At 42.6% G+C, this 17,091-nt stretch overlaps 1 protein-coding gene across 1 annotated transcript in view; it reads right to left on the reverse strand.

Moving 5' to 3' along the window:
- Window positions 1-17,091, reverse strand: part of CHCHD6 (coiled-coil-helix-coiled-coil-helix domain containing 6) — a 249,710-nt gene that overhangs the window by 223,650 nt on the left and 8,969 nt on the right. Inside the window, 3 exon segments of the mRNA XM_073575037.1 lie at window positions 13,714-13,858; window positions 16,258-16,324; window positions 16,404-16,530. Coding sequence (XP_073431138.1) covers window positions 13,714-13,858; window positions 16,258-16,324; window positions 16,404-16,530 — 339 coding nt within the window.

Genomic DNA, 17,091 nt, shown 5'->3' on the forward strand with positions numbered 1-17,091 from the left:
ACGGAAAAATTATAGCTCTCAAAATGTGGTGATGCAAAAACTATTTTTACAATAAAAAGTGTCTTTTAGCGTGTGACAGCCGCCAAAAATAAAAACCGCCATAAATAGTAAATCAACCCCCCGTTATCACCCCCTTAGTTAGGGAAAAATAATAAAACTAAAAAAAAGTATTTATCTCCATTTTCCCGTTAGGGTAAGGCTGTGTGCACACGCTGCGGATTAGGTGCGGATTCATCCGCGCGGATTTGTAAAATCCGCAGGTGAAACCGCAGGTCAAAAGACCTGCGGTTTTACCTGCAGATTGCTCTGCGGTTTTGTCCTGCGGTTTTTCATCTCCTCAATAGAGGAGATGGCAAACCGCAGGAGAATCCGCAGAAAGAATTGACATGTCAATTCTTTCTGCGGATTGAAAACCGCAGATAATCCGCGCGGAAAATTCCGCACCGTCTGCACTGCGGTTTTTGATTCCCATAGGGAATCATGGTACTGGGGTCCGCAGCAGCCAAAACCGCTGCGGAACCGCAGCAAAATCCGCAGCGTGTGCACACAGCCTTAGGGTTAGGGCTAGGGTTAGGGCTAGGGTTAGGGTTAGGGCTAGGGTTAGGGCTAGGGCTAGGGTTAGGGCTCAGATTAGGGTTAGGGGTGTGTTGGGGTTAGGGTTGGAGTTATAATTGGGGGTTTCCACTGTTTGGGCACATCAGGGGCTCTCCAAATGCAACATGGCGTCTGATCTCAATTCCAGCCAATTCTGAGTTGAAAAAGTCAAATGGTGCTCCTTCCCTTCCAAGCTCTGCCATGCGCCCAAACAGTGTTTTACCCCCACATGTAGGGTATCAGCCTACTCAGGACAAATTGCAAAACAATTTTTGGGGTCCAATTTCTCCTGTTACCCTTAGGAAAATAAAAAATTGGGGGCAAAAATATCATTTTTGTGGAAAAAAAATATTTTTTTATTTTCACATCCGAGTGTTATAAACTTCTGTGAAGCACTTGGGGGTTCAAAGTGCTCACCACACATCTAGATAAGTTCCGTGGGGGGTCTAGTGTCCAAAATGGGGTCACTTGTGGGGAGTTTCAATAGTTTAGGTACATCAGGGGCTCTCCAAACGCACATGACACCCGCAGACCATTCCATCAAAGTCTGCATTCCAAAACGTCACTGCTTCCCTTCCGAGCCCCGACGTGTGTCCATACAGTAGTTTTCTCCCACATATGGGGTGTCAGCGTACTCAGGCCAAATTGGACAACAACTTTTGGGGTCCAATTTCTCCTGTTACCCTTGGGAAAATGAAAAAATTGCGGACTAATTGATCATGTTTCTGGAAAAAATATGATTTTTTTATTTTCATGCCCTGGCATTATAAACTTCTGTGAAGACCTTGGGGGTTCAAAGTGCTCACCTCACATCTAGATAAGTTCCTTAGTGGGTCTAGTTTTCAAAATGGGGTCATTTGTGGGGGGTTTCCACTGTTTAGGTACATTAGGGGCTCTCCAAAGGCAACATGACACCCGCAGACCATTCCATCAAAGTCTGCATACCAAAACGTCACTACTTCCCTTCCGAGCCCCGACGTGTGCCCATACAGTAGTTTTCACCCACATATGGGGTATCAGCATACTCAGGACAAATTGGACAACTTTTGGGGTTCAATTTCTCCTGGTACCCTTGGGAAAATAAAAAAAATGGTGACTAAAAGATCATGTTTGTGGAAAAAATACGAATTTTTTATTTTCACGCCCGAGCGTTATAAACTTCTGTGAAGCACTGGGGGGGTCAAAGTGCTCACCACACATCTAGATAAGTTCCTTGGGGGGTCTAGTTTACAAAATGGTGTCATTTGTGGGGGGTTTCCACTGTTTAGGTACATTAGGGGCTCTCCAAAGGCAACATGACACCCGCAGACCATTCCATCAAAGTCTGCATTCCAAAACGTCACTACTTCCCTTCCGAGCCCCGACGTGTGCCCATACAGTAGTTTTCACCCACATATGGGGTATCAGCATACTCAGGACAAATTGGACAACAACTTTTGGGGTCCAATTTCTCCTGGTACCCTTGGGAAAATAAAAAAATGGTGACTAAAAGATCATGTTTGTGGAAAAAATACGAATTATTTATTTTCACGCCCGGGCATTATAAACTTCTGTGAAGCACTGGGGGGGTCAAAGTGCTCACCACACATCTAGATAAGTTTCTTAGGGGGTCTAGTTTCCAAAATGGTGTCATTTGTGGGGGGTTTCCACTGTTTTGGTACATCAGGAGTTTTCCAAACGCGACATGGTGTCCGATCTCAATTCCAGCCAAAAACGTCAAATGGCGCTGCTTCCCTTCCGAGCTCTGCCATGCGCCCAAATAGTGGATTACCCCCACATGTGGGGTATCAGCGTACTCAGAACAAATTGCACAATAACTTTTACGGTCCTGTTACCCTTGGAAAAATAAGAATTGAGGGTGAAAAGATCATTTTTGTGGAAAAAATATGATTTTTTAACTGTATGGCTTTATGTTATAAACTTCTGTGAAGCCCATGGGGGTTCAAAGTTCTCACCACACATCTAGATAAGTTCCTTAGGGGGTCTAGTTTCCAAAATGGTGTCATTTGTGGGGGATTTCCACTGTTTTGGTACATCAGGGGTTTTCCAAATGCGACATGGCGTCCGATCTCAATTCCAGCCAAAAACGTCAAATGGCGCTGCTTCCCTTCCGAGCTCTGCCATGCGCCCAAATAGTGGTTTACCCCCACATGTGGGGTATCAGCGTACTCAGGACAAATTGCACAATAACTTTTAGGGTCCTGTTACCCTTGGGAAAATAAAAATTGGGGTGAAAAGATCATTTTTGTGGAAAAAATATGATTTTTTAATTGTACCGCTGTACGTTATAAACTTCTGTAAAGCCCTTGTGGGTTCAAAGTTCTCACCACATATCTAGATAAGTTCCTTGGGGGGTCTAGTTTCCAAAATGGGGTCACTTGTAGGGGGTTTCCACTGTTTAGGTACATCAGGGACTCTCCAAACGTGACATGGCGTCCGATCTGAATTCCAGCCAATTTTGCATTGAAAAAGTCAAACGGCGCTCCTTCCATTCTGAGCTCTGCCATGCACCGAAACAGTCGTTCCCCCCCACAAATCAGGTATCAGCGTACTCAGGACAAATTGCACAATAACTTTTGCAGTCTAATTTCTCCTGTTACCCTTGGTAAAATAAAAAAAATTGAACCTGAAGTATTTTTTTTGTGAAAAAAAGTTAGATGTTCATTTCTTTTTAAATATTCAAAAAAATTCCTGTGACGCACCTAATGGGTTAATAAACTTCTTGAATGTGGTTTTGAGCACCTTAAGGGGTTCAGTTTTTAGAATGGTGTCACTTTTGGGTATTTTCTATCATATAGACCCCTCAAAGTGGCTTCAAATGTGATGTGGTCCTAAAAATAAAATGGTGTTGTAAAAATGAGAAATCGCTGGTCAACTTTTAACCCTTATAACTTCCTAACAAAAAAAAATTTTGGTTCCAAAATTGTGCTGATGTAAAGTAAACATGTGGGAAATGTTACTTATCAAGTTTTTTGTGTGCCGTATTTCTGTGATTTAAGGGCATAAAAATTCAAATTTGGAAAATTGCGAAATTTTCAAAATTTTTGCCAAATTTCCATTTTTTTCACAAATAAACGCAAGTTATTTGAATGAAATTTTACCACTAACATGAAGTACAATATGTCACGAGAAAACAATGTCAGAATCACTGGGATCAATGGAAGCGTTCCAGAGTTATGACCTCATAAAGGTACAGTGGTCAGAATTGTAAAAATTGGCCCGGTCATGAACGTGCAAACCACCCTTGGGGGTGAAGGGGTTAAAAGTTGTCTTTTTCATTGAATTTTATTTATTTTCAACAGTAAACGTAAGAAAGCGTTTATCTCTTTCGGGATTAAACTCCTAGAGATAACCACCCAGCGCTGGCCCACAATCCTATTAGCTCCTCCACAAATCCCGCACGAGGCCTCATCTCCCAGAATTAATTTCATTGTTCTATTAGGTAGATACATTTCCGGATAAGATCTATCTTCAAAAGGGAAAGCACTGTCAGCTCAACCAGCTGGAAATACATTACCGAGCCCGATTTCAAAGGGCCTAATCCTGCGTGTGCACGTCTCCGAACCTCTCTGATTAGACTCGCAGCTTCTTTTTAATCACAACGCACTTCAAGAGTTTGGTTACTGTCCGCAGCGCCGGTGCCGACAGGAAAGCAATTACGGCAATTAAAAAGACTGGATTTCAAGCGACTCAACGTTTGCGGGAATTACTTCCAAAAATTTACAGCCACATCAAAACGAGGACTGCGGCGGCTGCCAGCGCTTAATGATGAAAGCAGGTTTGGGGTTTTTTGTTTTTTTTTGCCTTCCAGAAATTATGATTGGGCAACCATCAGCGAATATTACAAAATCACAGGAAATATAAGTTCTCGAGTCGTCCTCTGTTGTCAGGTTGTTAAAAAGTTATATCAGGGTGTGAGAACGCCAATATGGCAGCCGTTATAACCCCCCTGGGATTGTCCTACCGCACCCCCAGACCGCTGAAAGTCAGGTCTAATATCGCCATCAGATGTGGAGGCATCGAGTCCATCAATACAGGAGCTGCTCATTACAGGGTGGGCAACACATGGGGGTCCTAAGCAAGACCAATACCCTCTAGGATTCCTATATGCCCTGGCAGGTCGCATGGGACAGGGAGAGATGGGCTGGAAAGGAGTTTTATGATTTTTGAAACAAAAAGGTTATAAACTGATCAATATATAGTAAAGTGAGATAGATGGATAGATGAATAGATGGACGGATGGATGGACGGACAGACGGGTGGGTGGATAGATGAATGAATAGATGGACGGATGGATGGGTGGGTGGATAGATGAATGAATAGATGGATGGGTAGATGGATGGATGGATGGATAGGTGAATGAATAGATGGACGGATGGATGGATGGATAGATGGGTAGATGGATGGATGGATAGATGAATGAATAGATGGACGGATGGATGGATGGATGGGTAGATGGATGGATGGATGGATGGATGGATGGATAGACATGAGCATTGTGTTAAACAGGACGCCGATATCGGCGCGCACCTGCATGAATAGAATTGGGTGAGTCATAATAATCTTTATTTTTATTTTTTTGAAAATGATTTATAATAAACAGATGTGACAATGACCAATTAACAGTTGATGTGATGCTGTAACACACTGTCCATATGTATCTTACTGCACTTTATTTCACTTTTGTCCTGATGATGTATGCGCTTTATGTATGTCGCCCATTTATGAGCTGTCATACCCTCCCATACGTAATTATTGTTAAGCACTCTCAATTATTTGTATGCTATAAATATCTCATTTGTGCACCCATGGATTGCTTGAAAAAGGCTCAGTGTGAGCCAAAACGTCGCCGTGATGGGCTATTAAACCGAAGCACCTATATTTTTTCACTTTGAATGATGTGCTGCCTCCATTTTTTTAATAGATAAAGTATTTGATCCCTTACTGGTTTTGTAAGTTTGCCCACTGACAAAGACATGAACAGTCTATAAAGTTAAGGGCAGGTTAATTTTAACATTGAGAGATAGAATATCAAAAATAAAATCCAGAAAATCACATTGTACAGTTGTGGCCAAAAGTATTGACACCCCTGCAATTCTGTCAGATAATACTCAGTTTCTTCCTGAAAATGATTGCAAACACAAATTCTTTGGTATTATTATCTTCATTTAATTTGCCTTAAATTAAAAAAAAACACAAAAGAGAATGAAGCAAAAAGCAAAACATTGATCATTTCACACACAACTCCAAAAATGGGCCAGACAAAAGTATTGGCACCCTCAGCCTAATACTTGGTTGCACAACCTTTAGCCAAAATAACTGCGACCAACCGCTTCCGGTAACCATCAGTGAGTTTCTTACAATGCTCTGCTGGAATTTTAGACCATTCTTCTTTGGCAAACTGCTCCAGGTCCCTGATATTAGAAGGGTGCCTTCTCCAAAGTGCCATTTTTAGATCTCTCCACAGGTGTTCTATGGGACTCAGGTCTGGACTCATTGCTGGCCACCTTAGAAGTCTCCAGTGCTTTCTCTCAAACCATTTTCTAGTGCTTTTTGAAGTGTGTTTTGGGTCATTGTCCTGCTGGAAGACCCATGACCTCTGAGGGAGACCCAGCTTTCTCACACTGGGCCCTACATTATGCTGCAAAATTTGTTGGTAGTCTTCAGACTTCATATGCCATGCACACGGTCAAGCAGTCCAGTGCCAGAGGCAGCAAAGCAACCCCAAAACGGAACCTCCGCCATGTTTGACTGTAGGGACCGTGTTCTTTTCTTTGAATGCCTCTTTTTTCTCCTGTAAACTCTATGTTGATGCCTTTGCCCAAAAAGCTCTACTTTTGTCTCATCTGACCAGAGAACATTCTTCCAAAACGTTTCAGGCTTTTTCAGGTAAGTTTTGGCAAACTCCAGCCTGGCTTTTTTTTATCTCTTGGGGTAAGAAGTGGGGTCTTCCTGGGTCTCCTACCATACAGTCCCTTTTCATTCAGACGCCGACGGATAGTACGGGTTGACACTGTTGTACCCTCGGACTGCAGGGCAGCTTGAACTTGTTTGGATGTTAGTCGAGGTTCTTTATCCAACATCCGCTGTTATGAATGGGTCACCGAGGAGAAAAAAAACAACACAAGTTAAGTCTCAGAAAACCAGAGAGGTTGGTAACTATGCAGATTGTAGATCCCTGATCTTAACCACACAACTAGCAGCAGTCGTGGAGCGTACCCACGATGGTCCTAGACGCCTCGTCACAACCGGAGAGCTAAATAAGCCTAAAGCAGGAAGAGAGGAAAACTAACTCCCCCAGAGCAGACCCAAAAGGAAAGACAGCCCCCCACATGTATTGACAGTGAAACAAGATGAAAACACAAACAAAGGCAGGAAAATAGGCTGAGCAAACGATGGGGCCAAACTAACTTGAAAGGACAAGAAAGGAAAGACACTGTCTGCAATCTGCCAAAAACCCTACCAAAATAATGTCCAACACTTCTGATAACAAAATTAACCCTGAAGTCACTAGACTTCTCCCACTATATCAGCACTCTGAAATATTCTGAGACAGAGAAAAAAGAGGCCGAACTAGTAAGGGACAAAAAAGGCAAATTGGCAAAAACAGATAAATAAGAGTGGAAATTCAGCACAGCCTCAGCCGGGGCTGGCTGACCACACAAAAACTGAGTTGACCAACAAGAGCAGGTGTGAACATTAGCAAAAAACAAACTTAACTTGAGAAGACTGGAACAGAGCTGAAGTCCAGGACCTGAGAAGCAGACTGAATCACCAGCACCAGGATAGGGCGTCGGCTGTCTTATATCCAGTCTGATACTCCAGAGATCCAATCATTGTCCTCATCAGGTTGCAGATCACTACCAATTAAACCAACCTCACTAACTCTTGTCACCACCAGAGGGAGAACGGAAGGAGAACTCTCCACTGGTGGAGCAGAAAATGAGTTCACAACAATCCGCACAATCTTGCGTTGAAATCTCTTGTCAATTTTTCTTTTCCGTCCACATCTAGGGAGGTTAGCCACAGTGCCATGGGCTTTAAACTTCTTGATGACACTGCGCACGGTAGACACAGGAACATTCAGGTCTTTGGAGATGGACTTGTAGCCTTGAGATTGCTCATGCTTCCTCACAATTTGGTTTCTCAAGTCCTCAGACAGTTCTTTGGTCTCCTTTCTTTTCTCCATGCTCAATGTGGTACACACAAGGACACAGGACAGAGGTTGAGTCAACTTTAATCCATGTCAACTGGCTGCAAGTGTGATTTAGTTATTGCCAACACCTGTTAGGTGCCACAGGTAAGTTACAGGTGCTGTTAATTACACAAATTAGAGAAGCATCACATGATTTTTCGAACAGTGCCAATACTTTTGTCCACCCTCTTTTTTATGTTTGGTGTGGAATTATATCCAATTTGGCTTTAGGACAATTCTTTTTGTGTTTTTTCATTTAAGACAAATTAAATGAAGATAATAATACCAAAGAATTTGTGTTTGCAATCATTTTCAGGAAGAAACTGAGTATTATCTGACAGAATTGCAAGGGTGTCAATACCACAACTGTATAAATTATATAAATTTATTTGCATTTTGCAGTGAAAAATAAGTATTTGATCCCTCTGGCAAACAAGACTTAACCCCTTAGTGATGGAGCCAATATGGTACTTAATGACTAAGTCAGTTTTTACAATTCTGACCACTGTCACTTTATGAGGTTATAGCTCTGGAACGCTTCAACGGATCCCGATGATTCTGAGAATGTTTTTTTCGTGACACAACGTACTTTATGTTAGTGGTAAAATTTCTTCGCTATGACTCATGTTTATGAAAAGAAAAAAAATTTGGCAAAAATTTTGAAAATTTAGCTATTTTCAAACTGTACCCTTAAATCAGCGAGAGGCGTCACACAAAATAGCTAATAAATAACATATCCTACATGTCAACTTCACATCAGCACAATTTTGGAAACATAATTTTTGTTAGCTATTTCTCATTTTTCCAACAAAATTTACAAAACCATTTTTTTAGGGACCACCTCACATTTGAAGTGAGTTTGGGGGGTCAATATAACACAAAATACCCAAAAGTGACTCCATTTTAAAAATTGCACCCCCTCAAGGTGCTCAAAACTACATTCAAGAAGTTTATTAACCTTTCAGGTGCTTCACGAGAACTAAATCAATGTGGAAGGAAATAATGAACATTTTACTTTTTTCACAAGAAATTTACTTTGGAACCAATTTTTTCTTATTTTCACAAGGCTAACAGGAGAAAATGGACCACAAGAATTGTTGTGCAATTTCTCCTGAGTACACCGATACCCCATTTGTGGGGGAAGCCACTGTTTGGCAGCCTGGCAGGGATCAGAAGAGAGGGAGCACCATTTGACTTTTTGAACGCAAAATTGGCTGGAATCAATGGTGGCGCCATGTCGCGTTTGGAGACCCACTGATGTACCTAAACAGTGGAAACCCCCCCAATTCTATTTCAAATCCTAACCCCAACACACCCCTAACCCCAACTTTAACACATACCTAACCCTAATCCCAACCCTAACCCTAGGCCACCCCTAACCCTACCTTTAGCCCAACATTAACCCCAACCCTAACTTTAGCCCAACTCTAAACCTAATGGAAAAATGGAAATAAATACATAATTTTTATTTTATTTTTTTTTTTACCTAACTAAGGGGGTGATAAAGGGGAGTTTGATTTACTATTTTTTTTACTTTGATCACTGTGATAGGGTCTATCACAATGATCAAAATCAACCAATAGTTAAAATTTCCTATTGTTGCCGGGTGCCGGCTGGCAGATCTCAGCAGGCGCACTGCCCATGTGCCCGCTATTTTCTTCCCGGAAGAAGACGCCGGCGGGCGGGGGGACTTCACGGGGGGGACCCCATTTCTCTCTCTTCTGATGTGCGATCACATCAGAGAAGAGAGAAATTAAATGGGAAATCGGACTTTTTTTTTTTTGCGGTCGCTGTTATTCCGTTAATAACAGCGACTGCAACACTGGGGTTGGTAAAACCGATCCGAATCATGTTGTCTGGGGTCTCAGCTACCCCCAGTAGCCGAGGCCCCGGAGAAATTCCGACCCTGGGGGGCGCTATACACTTATTTCTCAGTGCCGTTAAAAAGCGGCGCTCAGGCATAACTACCCTTAACTGCCGCCGTTAAAAGGCGTATCGGCGGTCGTTAAGGAGTTAATACTTGGTGGCAAAACCCTTGTTGGCAAGCACAGCAGTCAGACTTTTTTTTAGCTGATGATGAGGTTTGTGCACATGTCAGGAGGAATTTTGCTCCACTCCTCTTTGCAGATCATCTCTAAATCATTAAGATTTTGAGGCTGTCGCTTGGCAACTCAGAGCTTCACCTCCCTCCATAAGTTTTCTATGGGATTAAGGTCTGGAGACTGGCTAGGCCACTCCATGACCTTAATATGCTTCTTTTTGAGCCACTCCTTTGTTGCCTTGGCTGTATGTTGTTGGTCATTGTCTTGCTAGAAGACCCATTTTTAATGTCCTAGTGGAAGGAAGGAGGTTGTCACTCAGGATTTTACAGTACATGTCTCCATCCATTCTCCCATTGATGCGGTGAAGTAGTCCTGTGCCCTTAGCAGAGAAACACCCCAAAACATAATGTTTCCACCTCCATGCTTTACAGTGGGGACGGTGTTCTTTAGGTTATAGGCATCATTTCTCTTCCTCCAAACACGGCGAGTTGAGTTAATGCCAAAGACCTCAATTTTTGTCTCATCTGACCACAGGACGTTCTCCCAATCACTCACAGAATCATCCAGGTGTTCATTGGCAAACTTCAGACGGGCCTGCACATGTGCCTTCTAGAGCAGGGGGGCCTTGAAGGCACTGCAGGATTTTAAACCTTTACGGCGTAATGTGTTACCAATGGTTTTCTTGGTGACCTTGAGATCATTAACAAGTTACCCCCATGTAGTTTTAGGCTGATCTCTCAACTTCCTCATGATCAAGGATAGCCCACGAGGTGAGATTTTGCATGGTGCCCCAGATCGATGTCCATTGACAGTCATTTTATATTTCTTCCATTTTCTTACTATTGCACCTACAGTTGTCTCCTTCTCACACAGCGTCTTACTTATGGTTTTGTAGCCCATTCCAGCTTTGTGCAGGTCTATGATCTTGTCCCTGACATCCTTAGAAAGCTCTTTGGTCTTGTCCATGTTGTAGAGGTTAGAGTCTGACTGAGTAATTGAGTCTGTGGACAGGAGTCTTTTATAAAGGTGACTATGTAAGACAGCTGTCTTAATGCAGGTAACGAGTGGATTAGGAGCGTCTAACTGGTCTGTAGGAGCCAGAACTCATAATGGTTGGTAGGGGATCAAATACTTATTTCTCACTGCAAAATGCAAATAAATTTATATAATTTATCCAATGTGATTTTCTGGATTTTATTTTTGATATTCGATCTCCCAATGTTAAAATTAACCTACTCTTGAAATTATAGACTGTCCATGTCTTTGACAGTGGGCAAACTTACAAAATCACCAAAGGATCAAATAATTATTTCCCTCACTGTAGATGATAGATAGATAAATTCTACTCTCTCTCTACTTCTTCCTTGTAAGATGATGATGTGGCCTTCTGACGATCATCCATGTAAATATTAATCATGTTAAAGAAATGGTAGGAAAAAAAAAAAAAAGACACCTTAGTTTCTGTGCTCGTTCATCCTCCCCCGGCAGCTGCTGCTACAATATGGGTCACTGAGACAAGACAGGTGAGAAATATGTATTCGCACAGCCGGCGCCGCCATCCGGGCATCTGACGCTGTATAATTCCTGCTAGCCGAGCTAGGGTAAGTGATAATTACATGAAGGCTAATAACATTTAAGAAAGGAATAAGATTATCTCTAGCAGCAGCAATTAATTTTTCAGATCAAGGTTGGAGGAGGAGGGGGGCACTGACAGGCAGGAAGATGTGGGCATCCTTTGTGCAAGCGGAGCTCCGGGTGTCCCCTTCCTTGCAGGTTGCTGGTGACATGACTAAGTGACGGCTTCGTCCTGGTAATGTCAGCATTTTTTTTCAAATACAAAATAAAAGTCAGAAAGTAGAAGAGAGCGTTGTCTGCAATCACTCAGTCACTGTTGTATCTCCATCTATGAGGTTAAACTTGCGTGATCAGAGTTCTCTCCAATCCCGGCATTCACAGGTAGGTGCCGGCTGAACGGCAGTCAGCTCCAGCTTTTGGGCCTAGAAGACCCTATGACGGTCAAGGGAAATGGACCACTAGAGTTCATCCTAGACGGACGGGAACCACGAGAACCGCTTCTTACATTTTGGCTGTTCTTTTGATTAGCTAGCCTGAAACCAGATCATCATTGCGCCAGGCAGGCTAATCAATAGAAAGAGGTGCTGGGCGGATCTCAGGGCTCGCGTCCAGCGACCACAGATTACTGATTAGTCCGTTGGACTGGGTCCTGAAAATCGATTTGGTCATCTGTTAAGACCCCTTAAATTTATTGACTACCCCCTTTGAAAGGTTAGACCTGACATTACCTGCCTTGATCGACTGTCGATGTTAAATAAATGTAGGGGAATCTTTGGGACCCAAATACATCAACCACAGAGACTGCAAAGAGCGGCCCCTGCAGCGGCGTGCTTGGTACTACATAGATCTCCAGGAATGGGAACTGTACTACATCTGTAAGGGCATGCTGGGATTTGTAGTTTCACAACAGCTGGCATGCTACAGCTTCAGGTGTTCGGAGAAGGTCAGCTCATAGTCCAGAAATATTCCAATTTTCATATACAGAGCAGACAGAAAATAACTTACCCCAACCGAGCAGAGACGACATTGGAATAGGCCCACCTCCACCCATGCAGATATTTATTACTGTAACACAGTGCTGGGGCCATCGGGGATTGATCATACCGTAATTCAGCTTGTCACCGCCCTGGCGTGTTTGTCTTTATAATAAATCCAAGGAACAGAGTAATGATGGAGAGACCCAATCAACAAGGGGACGCAGCACAGAGGCTGCATGTTAATATCTCTCAGGGCCGGAGGCTGCAGCAAATACAAATCCAAATAAAATGAAGCATTTACCAGAGCGGCGCTCGTCCCCATCATCGCTAAATCCTTTTATAATATTTATGTCTTCGGGAGCAGAGACTGAGATTAGCCACAAACCAGAAAGCAAAAAGAAGAAGGATCATTTTTAAATAAGAACTGGTGCATCCGTAATTGTGTTTTACAGCCAATTAAATGGAGGGTGGAGAAGGTGAAGTTCTGATACAAAAAAATAAGGCAGCAGTTCAATAAGAGGGGTAATGGTATTGTCAAGAGCGAAGAAAAAAGAAATTCAAAATTCTCTCAAGTTCACACACACAAAAAAATTAAATTAAATTTATAAAAAATAAAATAAAATGTAATTTTTATTATAACCAGCAGGTGTCCTCGTAATCACAGTAAAAGTTCAGTGGTGACACCTTGTGGACTACAGAGGTTACTACAGTAAATCACAAGTGTGCAATAAATGGAATAAAGGCCCCATATACAACACAGTAAAGTCAGCTAAGTGTGCTAATGTCTGCATGATCATCTGGCCAACTAATGTGTATGGGGCCTCCTAACTCTGTCCCAACAGATGACATCAGCAGTGGCCAGAGGCGTTCGACAACCGCTTTATCCCCCATCCTCACAAGAAACCCACAAACACTGGGCCGAGATGAGCGTTTATGTGCACGAGGGAGTTGAGAGTCACCAATCCTGAGAATTAATAAGTTAATTCAGTGCTGCGGTCTTGTCTTATCGCAGCGCCCCAGCCACTCGACCGTGTAGCCAAAAAAAGCATCTTTCACGGCAGGTAGTCAGAAAAAAATAGGAGTAAGCACCGAGCTAACCAGCGCTGCATCCCCTTTTATTTATGGCATTAGTGGTCCCAGAGGTCGGCCCCCATGATTATAAAGCGATGGCTTATCAGCGGAATATGCCATAACTTTAGATGATGGGAGTTTCCATCTATCTAGGAGTCAGCTGTGCACAGCTGCCTCTTATATGATGGGCCGATGCGGCATCTCCACCTGCCTGTCTGTACCTCTGACCTTTTTGCTGGCACACACAATTCTCACTCACCAGGTGATCGGCCCTCCTGCGCTCCTGGTTTGTGTAGTTCTTCTCACGAAGGACAGCAGAGCTGTACTGCTCCTGAGCTGCCTCGCGCTCTCTCTTGGCAATACGGGCCAGTTCCTCCTGGATGATGGCTTGTTCCTTCTCATATCTGCAAAGGACACAAAATTTAAAGATCGCTCCAAAATGTAGGAATAGAAATACCCACATGGTGGATGGCAAATAAAACATTTGCCCCTGCAGACCTGACGCCGTGTGTGCACTGCAGGAGAAATACTGGAAGAGTCTGGCAAGCAAGGTCGGCACACAAGAGCCTTAGCTAATTATTAGGAGTCTAGTCTGGGGTCTAAATTAATTTTCAGGGTCTCATTTAATTTTCAGAGTCTGGTCAGAGACACATACTATCTGCAGGATTTTCACTCTTTTTTGTCTGCATCTTTCAAAGAATAACCCCTGATGAACCTATTTTCCAGAGGCGAAACGCGTCGAGATGCATCATGTGGACTGATGAGTATCCGACGACACATGTGGTTCTTTATGGTTTTTCTGGTTTCTTGATCTTGAATGAATAATTAGAAAATATATATATATATATTATATATACACACACACACACACACACACACACACACACACACAGTATATGGACCTTGCTATCAGATGGGCATGTTATATGTTTAGGTGTATTTCATTCTCTCTCTAACACCCTGCGCTGTGTTTATTGATTTAGGTTGCCAATAGTGATTTATTGAAGCATATTGATGTTGATTTGGTATATTTCATATTGGGCATCTTTAGTTACCATTAGGTATTTTCAATCCCTATGCACTGTATTATTCCTTTATAATAGGGATAGTCTTCATTGAGCGAGGTCGTCATTTTGCGCTTTTCCCTGGAGTCCCAACACCTTCGGCTTACGTAGGAGAAAGCGCAGGGCTTTCCTCTATATCCTATTACACTCGTTTTTCAGGCACACATTACCATTGTCATTTTTCCACTTGACTGGGTTTTGTACATTTTTGCTGATATCTTACGGTTTTTACGGTGGTTTGTTTCTGGGGTTGTGTGTTTTTAGTATATCTAATAAACCTTGATTTTAGGGGATTTTTCTTGCTAGCCTTCATTAATAATCCTCGGATTGTATCTATGTTTGTAAACCTTTCTGAATACATTTTAAAGGGTCCGGTCTCAAATCTAAAAGTGAAAAAAAAAGTTGTCCATCTCGAGAAAAAAGGTTACTTCGAAGAAAGAGACTAAAGGGGTTATCAACTACTGGACAGCCCCTAATTAAAGCTCCACTCCAGCGTTTTTTTTTTATTGCTGTGCTGGAGTGGTGCTTCCAATTAGTGACGAGCGAACAAGCTCGCATAAGGTGCTATTGGATCATGCTTGGGTACTAACAGAGTGTCTTCGGCGTGATCGAATAATATGTTTGAGTCCCCACGCCTGCATGTCTCGCGGCTGTTCGACAGCAGCAACACATGAAGGGATTGCCTAATAAACAGGCAATCCCTGCATGTGATATGGCTGTCAAACAGCTACGAGACATGCAGGCGTGGGGACTCAAACATATTATTCGATCACGCCGAAGACACTCGGTTAGTACCCGAGCATGCTCCAATAACAACTTATCAGAGCACGTTCGCTCATCACTACTTCTAATGTCTGATACTCAGTACCTGCCGCCGTCTTCACCGTCACTCCCGTTTGTGATCAGTGTTTGTTGGTGCAGAGGTCACAACTCAATACAAGTATAGGAGAGTTTCTTTTGGGTTCCAACAGACTTCTATTGAGGGCTGGTGACATAATGTCTAAATTCTGGCCACTTAGAAGATGCGGTCACAAGATGGTGCCATGGGACTGGAGCATCGCTGAAAAAAGGTGAATGTGGCGACGGGTGAGTATAAGACAGGGGGCATGGAACTTTGTTTAGCAACACCACTCCAACACTGCAGCGGTGCTTTAAATGCTACAGGTTCCCATATAAAAAAAAAAAATAAATAAAAACAACACATACTTGTCTCCGGAACTGGCGTTACTCTGGCAATGTTGGCGCGGTATCTGTCAGCGCTCACGAGACATTGTTATGTCACATGTCAGCAATGCATGACTGCCAGGAATCAAGTGTATCTATAAGTTTTATCTTCTTCCCCTCTAGGCTCATTAAAACAAACCTTTTTTCTCCCCAAGCCAGACAACCCTTGAAATGTTAGGGGTTGTGATCTGGCATCTAAATAAATTAAAAAGTCAGGTCTTGGGGTGGGGGGTCTGAATTTCATCAATAATAATAATAATAATAATAATAAAAAATCTCCAAGGAAATAGTTCTACAAAGTTTCCAAAAGTTTAAACGAGACGACATCTTCACTGACACTGTTTAGTTTGGGCCAAAACCTGTTTGGAGATTTTGGTAAAACTAGTTAAAAGTGAAGCAAACTGGAAATAAATCTAAATGCAGCTTTGGATGTGACTGGAGTAATAATTAGTTTAGAAGAATTACAAGTTGTGAAACACAAAGTATTTCCTAGTTAAGGGTACACAGACACTGACCTCCTGTATAGCTCATCCTCTGCGTATGTGGTCTGCCCGGCTCCTCCAGCAGATGATCGCTGAGAGCCTGGAATGACAGGTAACTCGTTACTCCGTGTATACAGACACGACCCATCCGCCAGGTACAGCACTTGGATATATCCTACCTTTGCCTTGTGATTCCGGCTGCCCCCTGGGAGGTAACGTCTGATCTGATGGGTTGGTCCCCGATGATGTCCTATGTTGCTCCCCTCTCTGCAGTTCTTTCATACGATTTATAATGTCGTCAGAGAGCTGAAGGATCAACAATGGGAAGAAACTTTAAGCTGCTTTTCAGTATTTTCCCCTCATTCTTTACACTGCAGTTATGTACTAGAAACATTGAAGCTGATGCAAATGAGCTTTAGTCAAGATTGGCGTCAAACTCGCTCCCAATATGCCTTGCAGAGCCACTCTGTGCGCGGTGCCAGCTCAGGAGCTGTGTTATTGCTGCAGTTTAAGCCCTTAGAGGCCACTGGCAATTGGGATAAAGGAGCTTAAACGGTTGGAAATGGGAAAAAGGTGTCCTTTCTGACACCAATGGCATTGTCCTGGCATCCCGGGACTACAAAAACCCTGTGAATGCCATGTTTGTACACCTGGCTGGGATTTATAAAGGAGAACGGTAAAAAAAATATATATATTAGAAATAAATATCCCAAAATAAAAAAAAAAAATACCGTTTTCTGCTTCGTCCAAGGATTCTGTCGGGTTGGCGCAATTTTTCCCATCATGCAAAGCAACAATAGATGTAAACAGGGATATATATAGCACATTATATACCCTAATATATATATATATATATATATATATATA

This window comes from Dendrobates tinctorius, unplaced genomic scaffold (genome assembly GCF_039654945.1).
Source record: "Dendrobates tinctorius isolate UK_male_01 unplaced genomic scaffold, ASM3965494v1 ptg000041l, whole genome shotgun sequence".
NCBI lineage: Eukaryota > Metazoa > Chordata > Amphibia > Anura > Dendrobatidae > Dendrobates > Dendrobates tinctorius.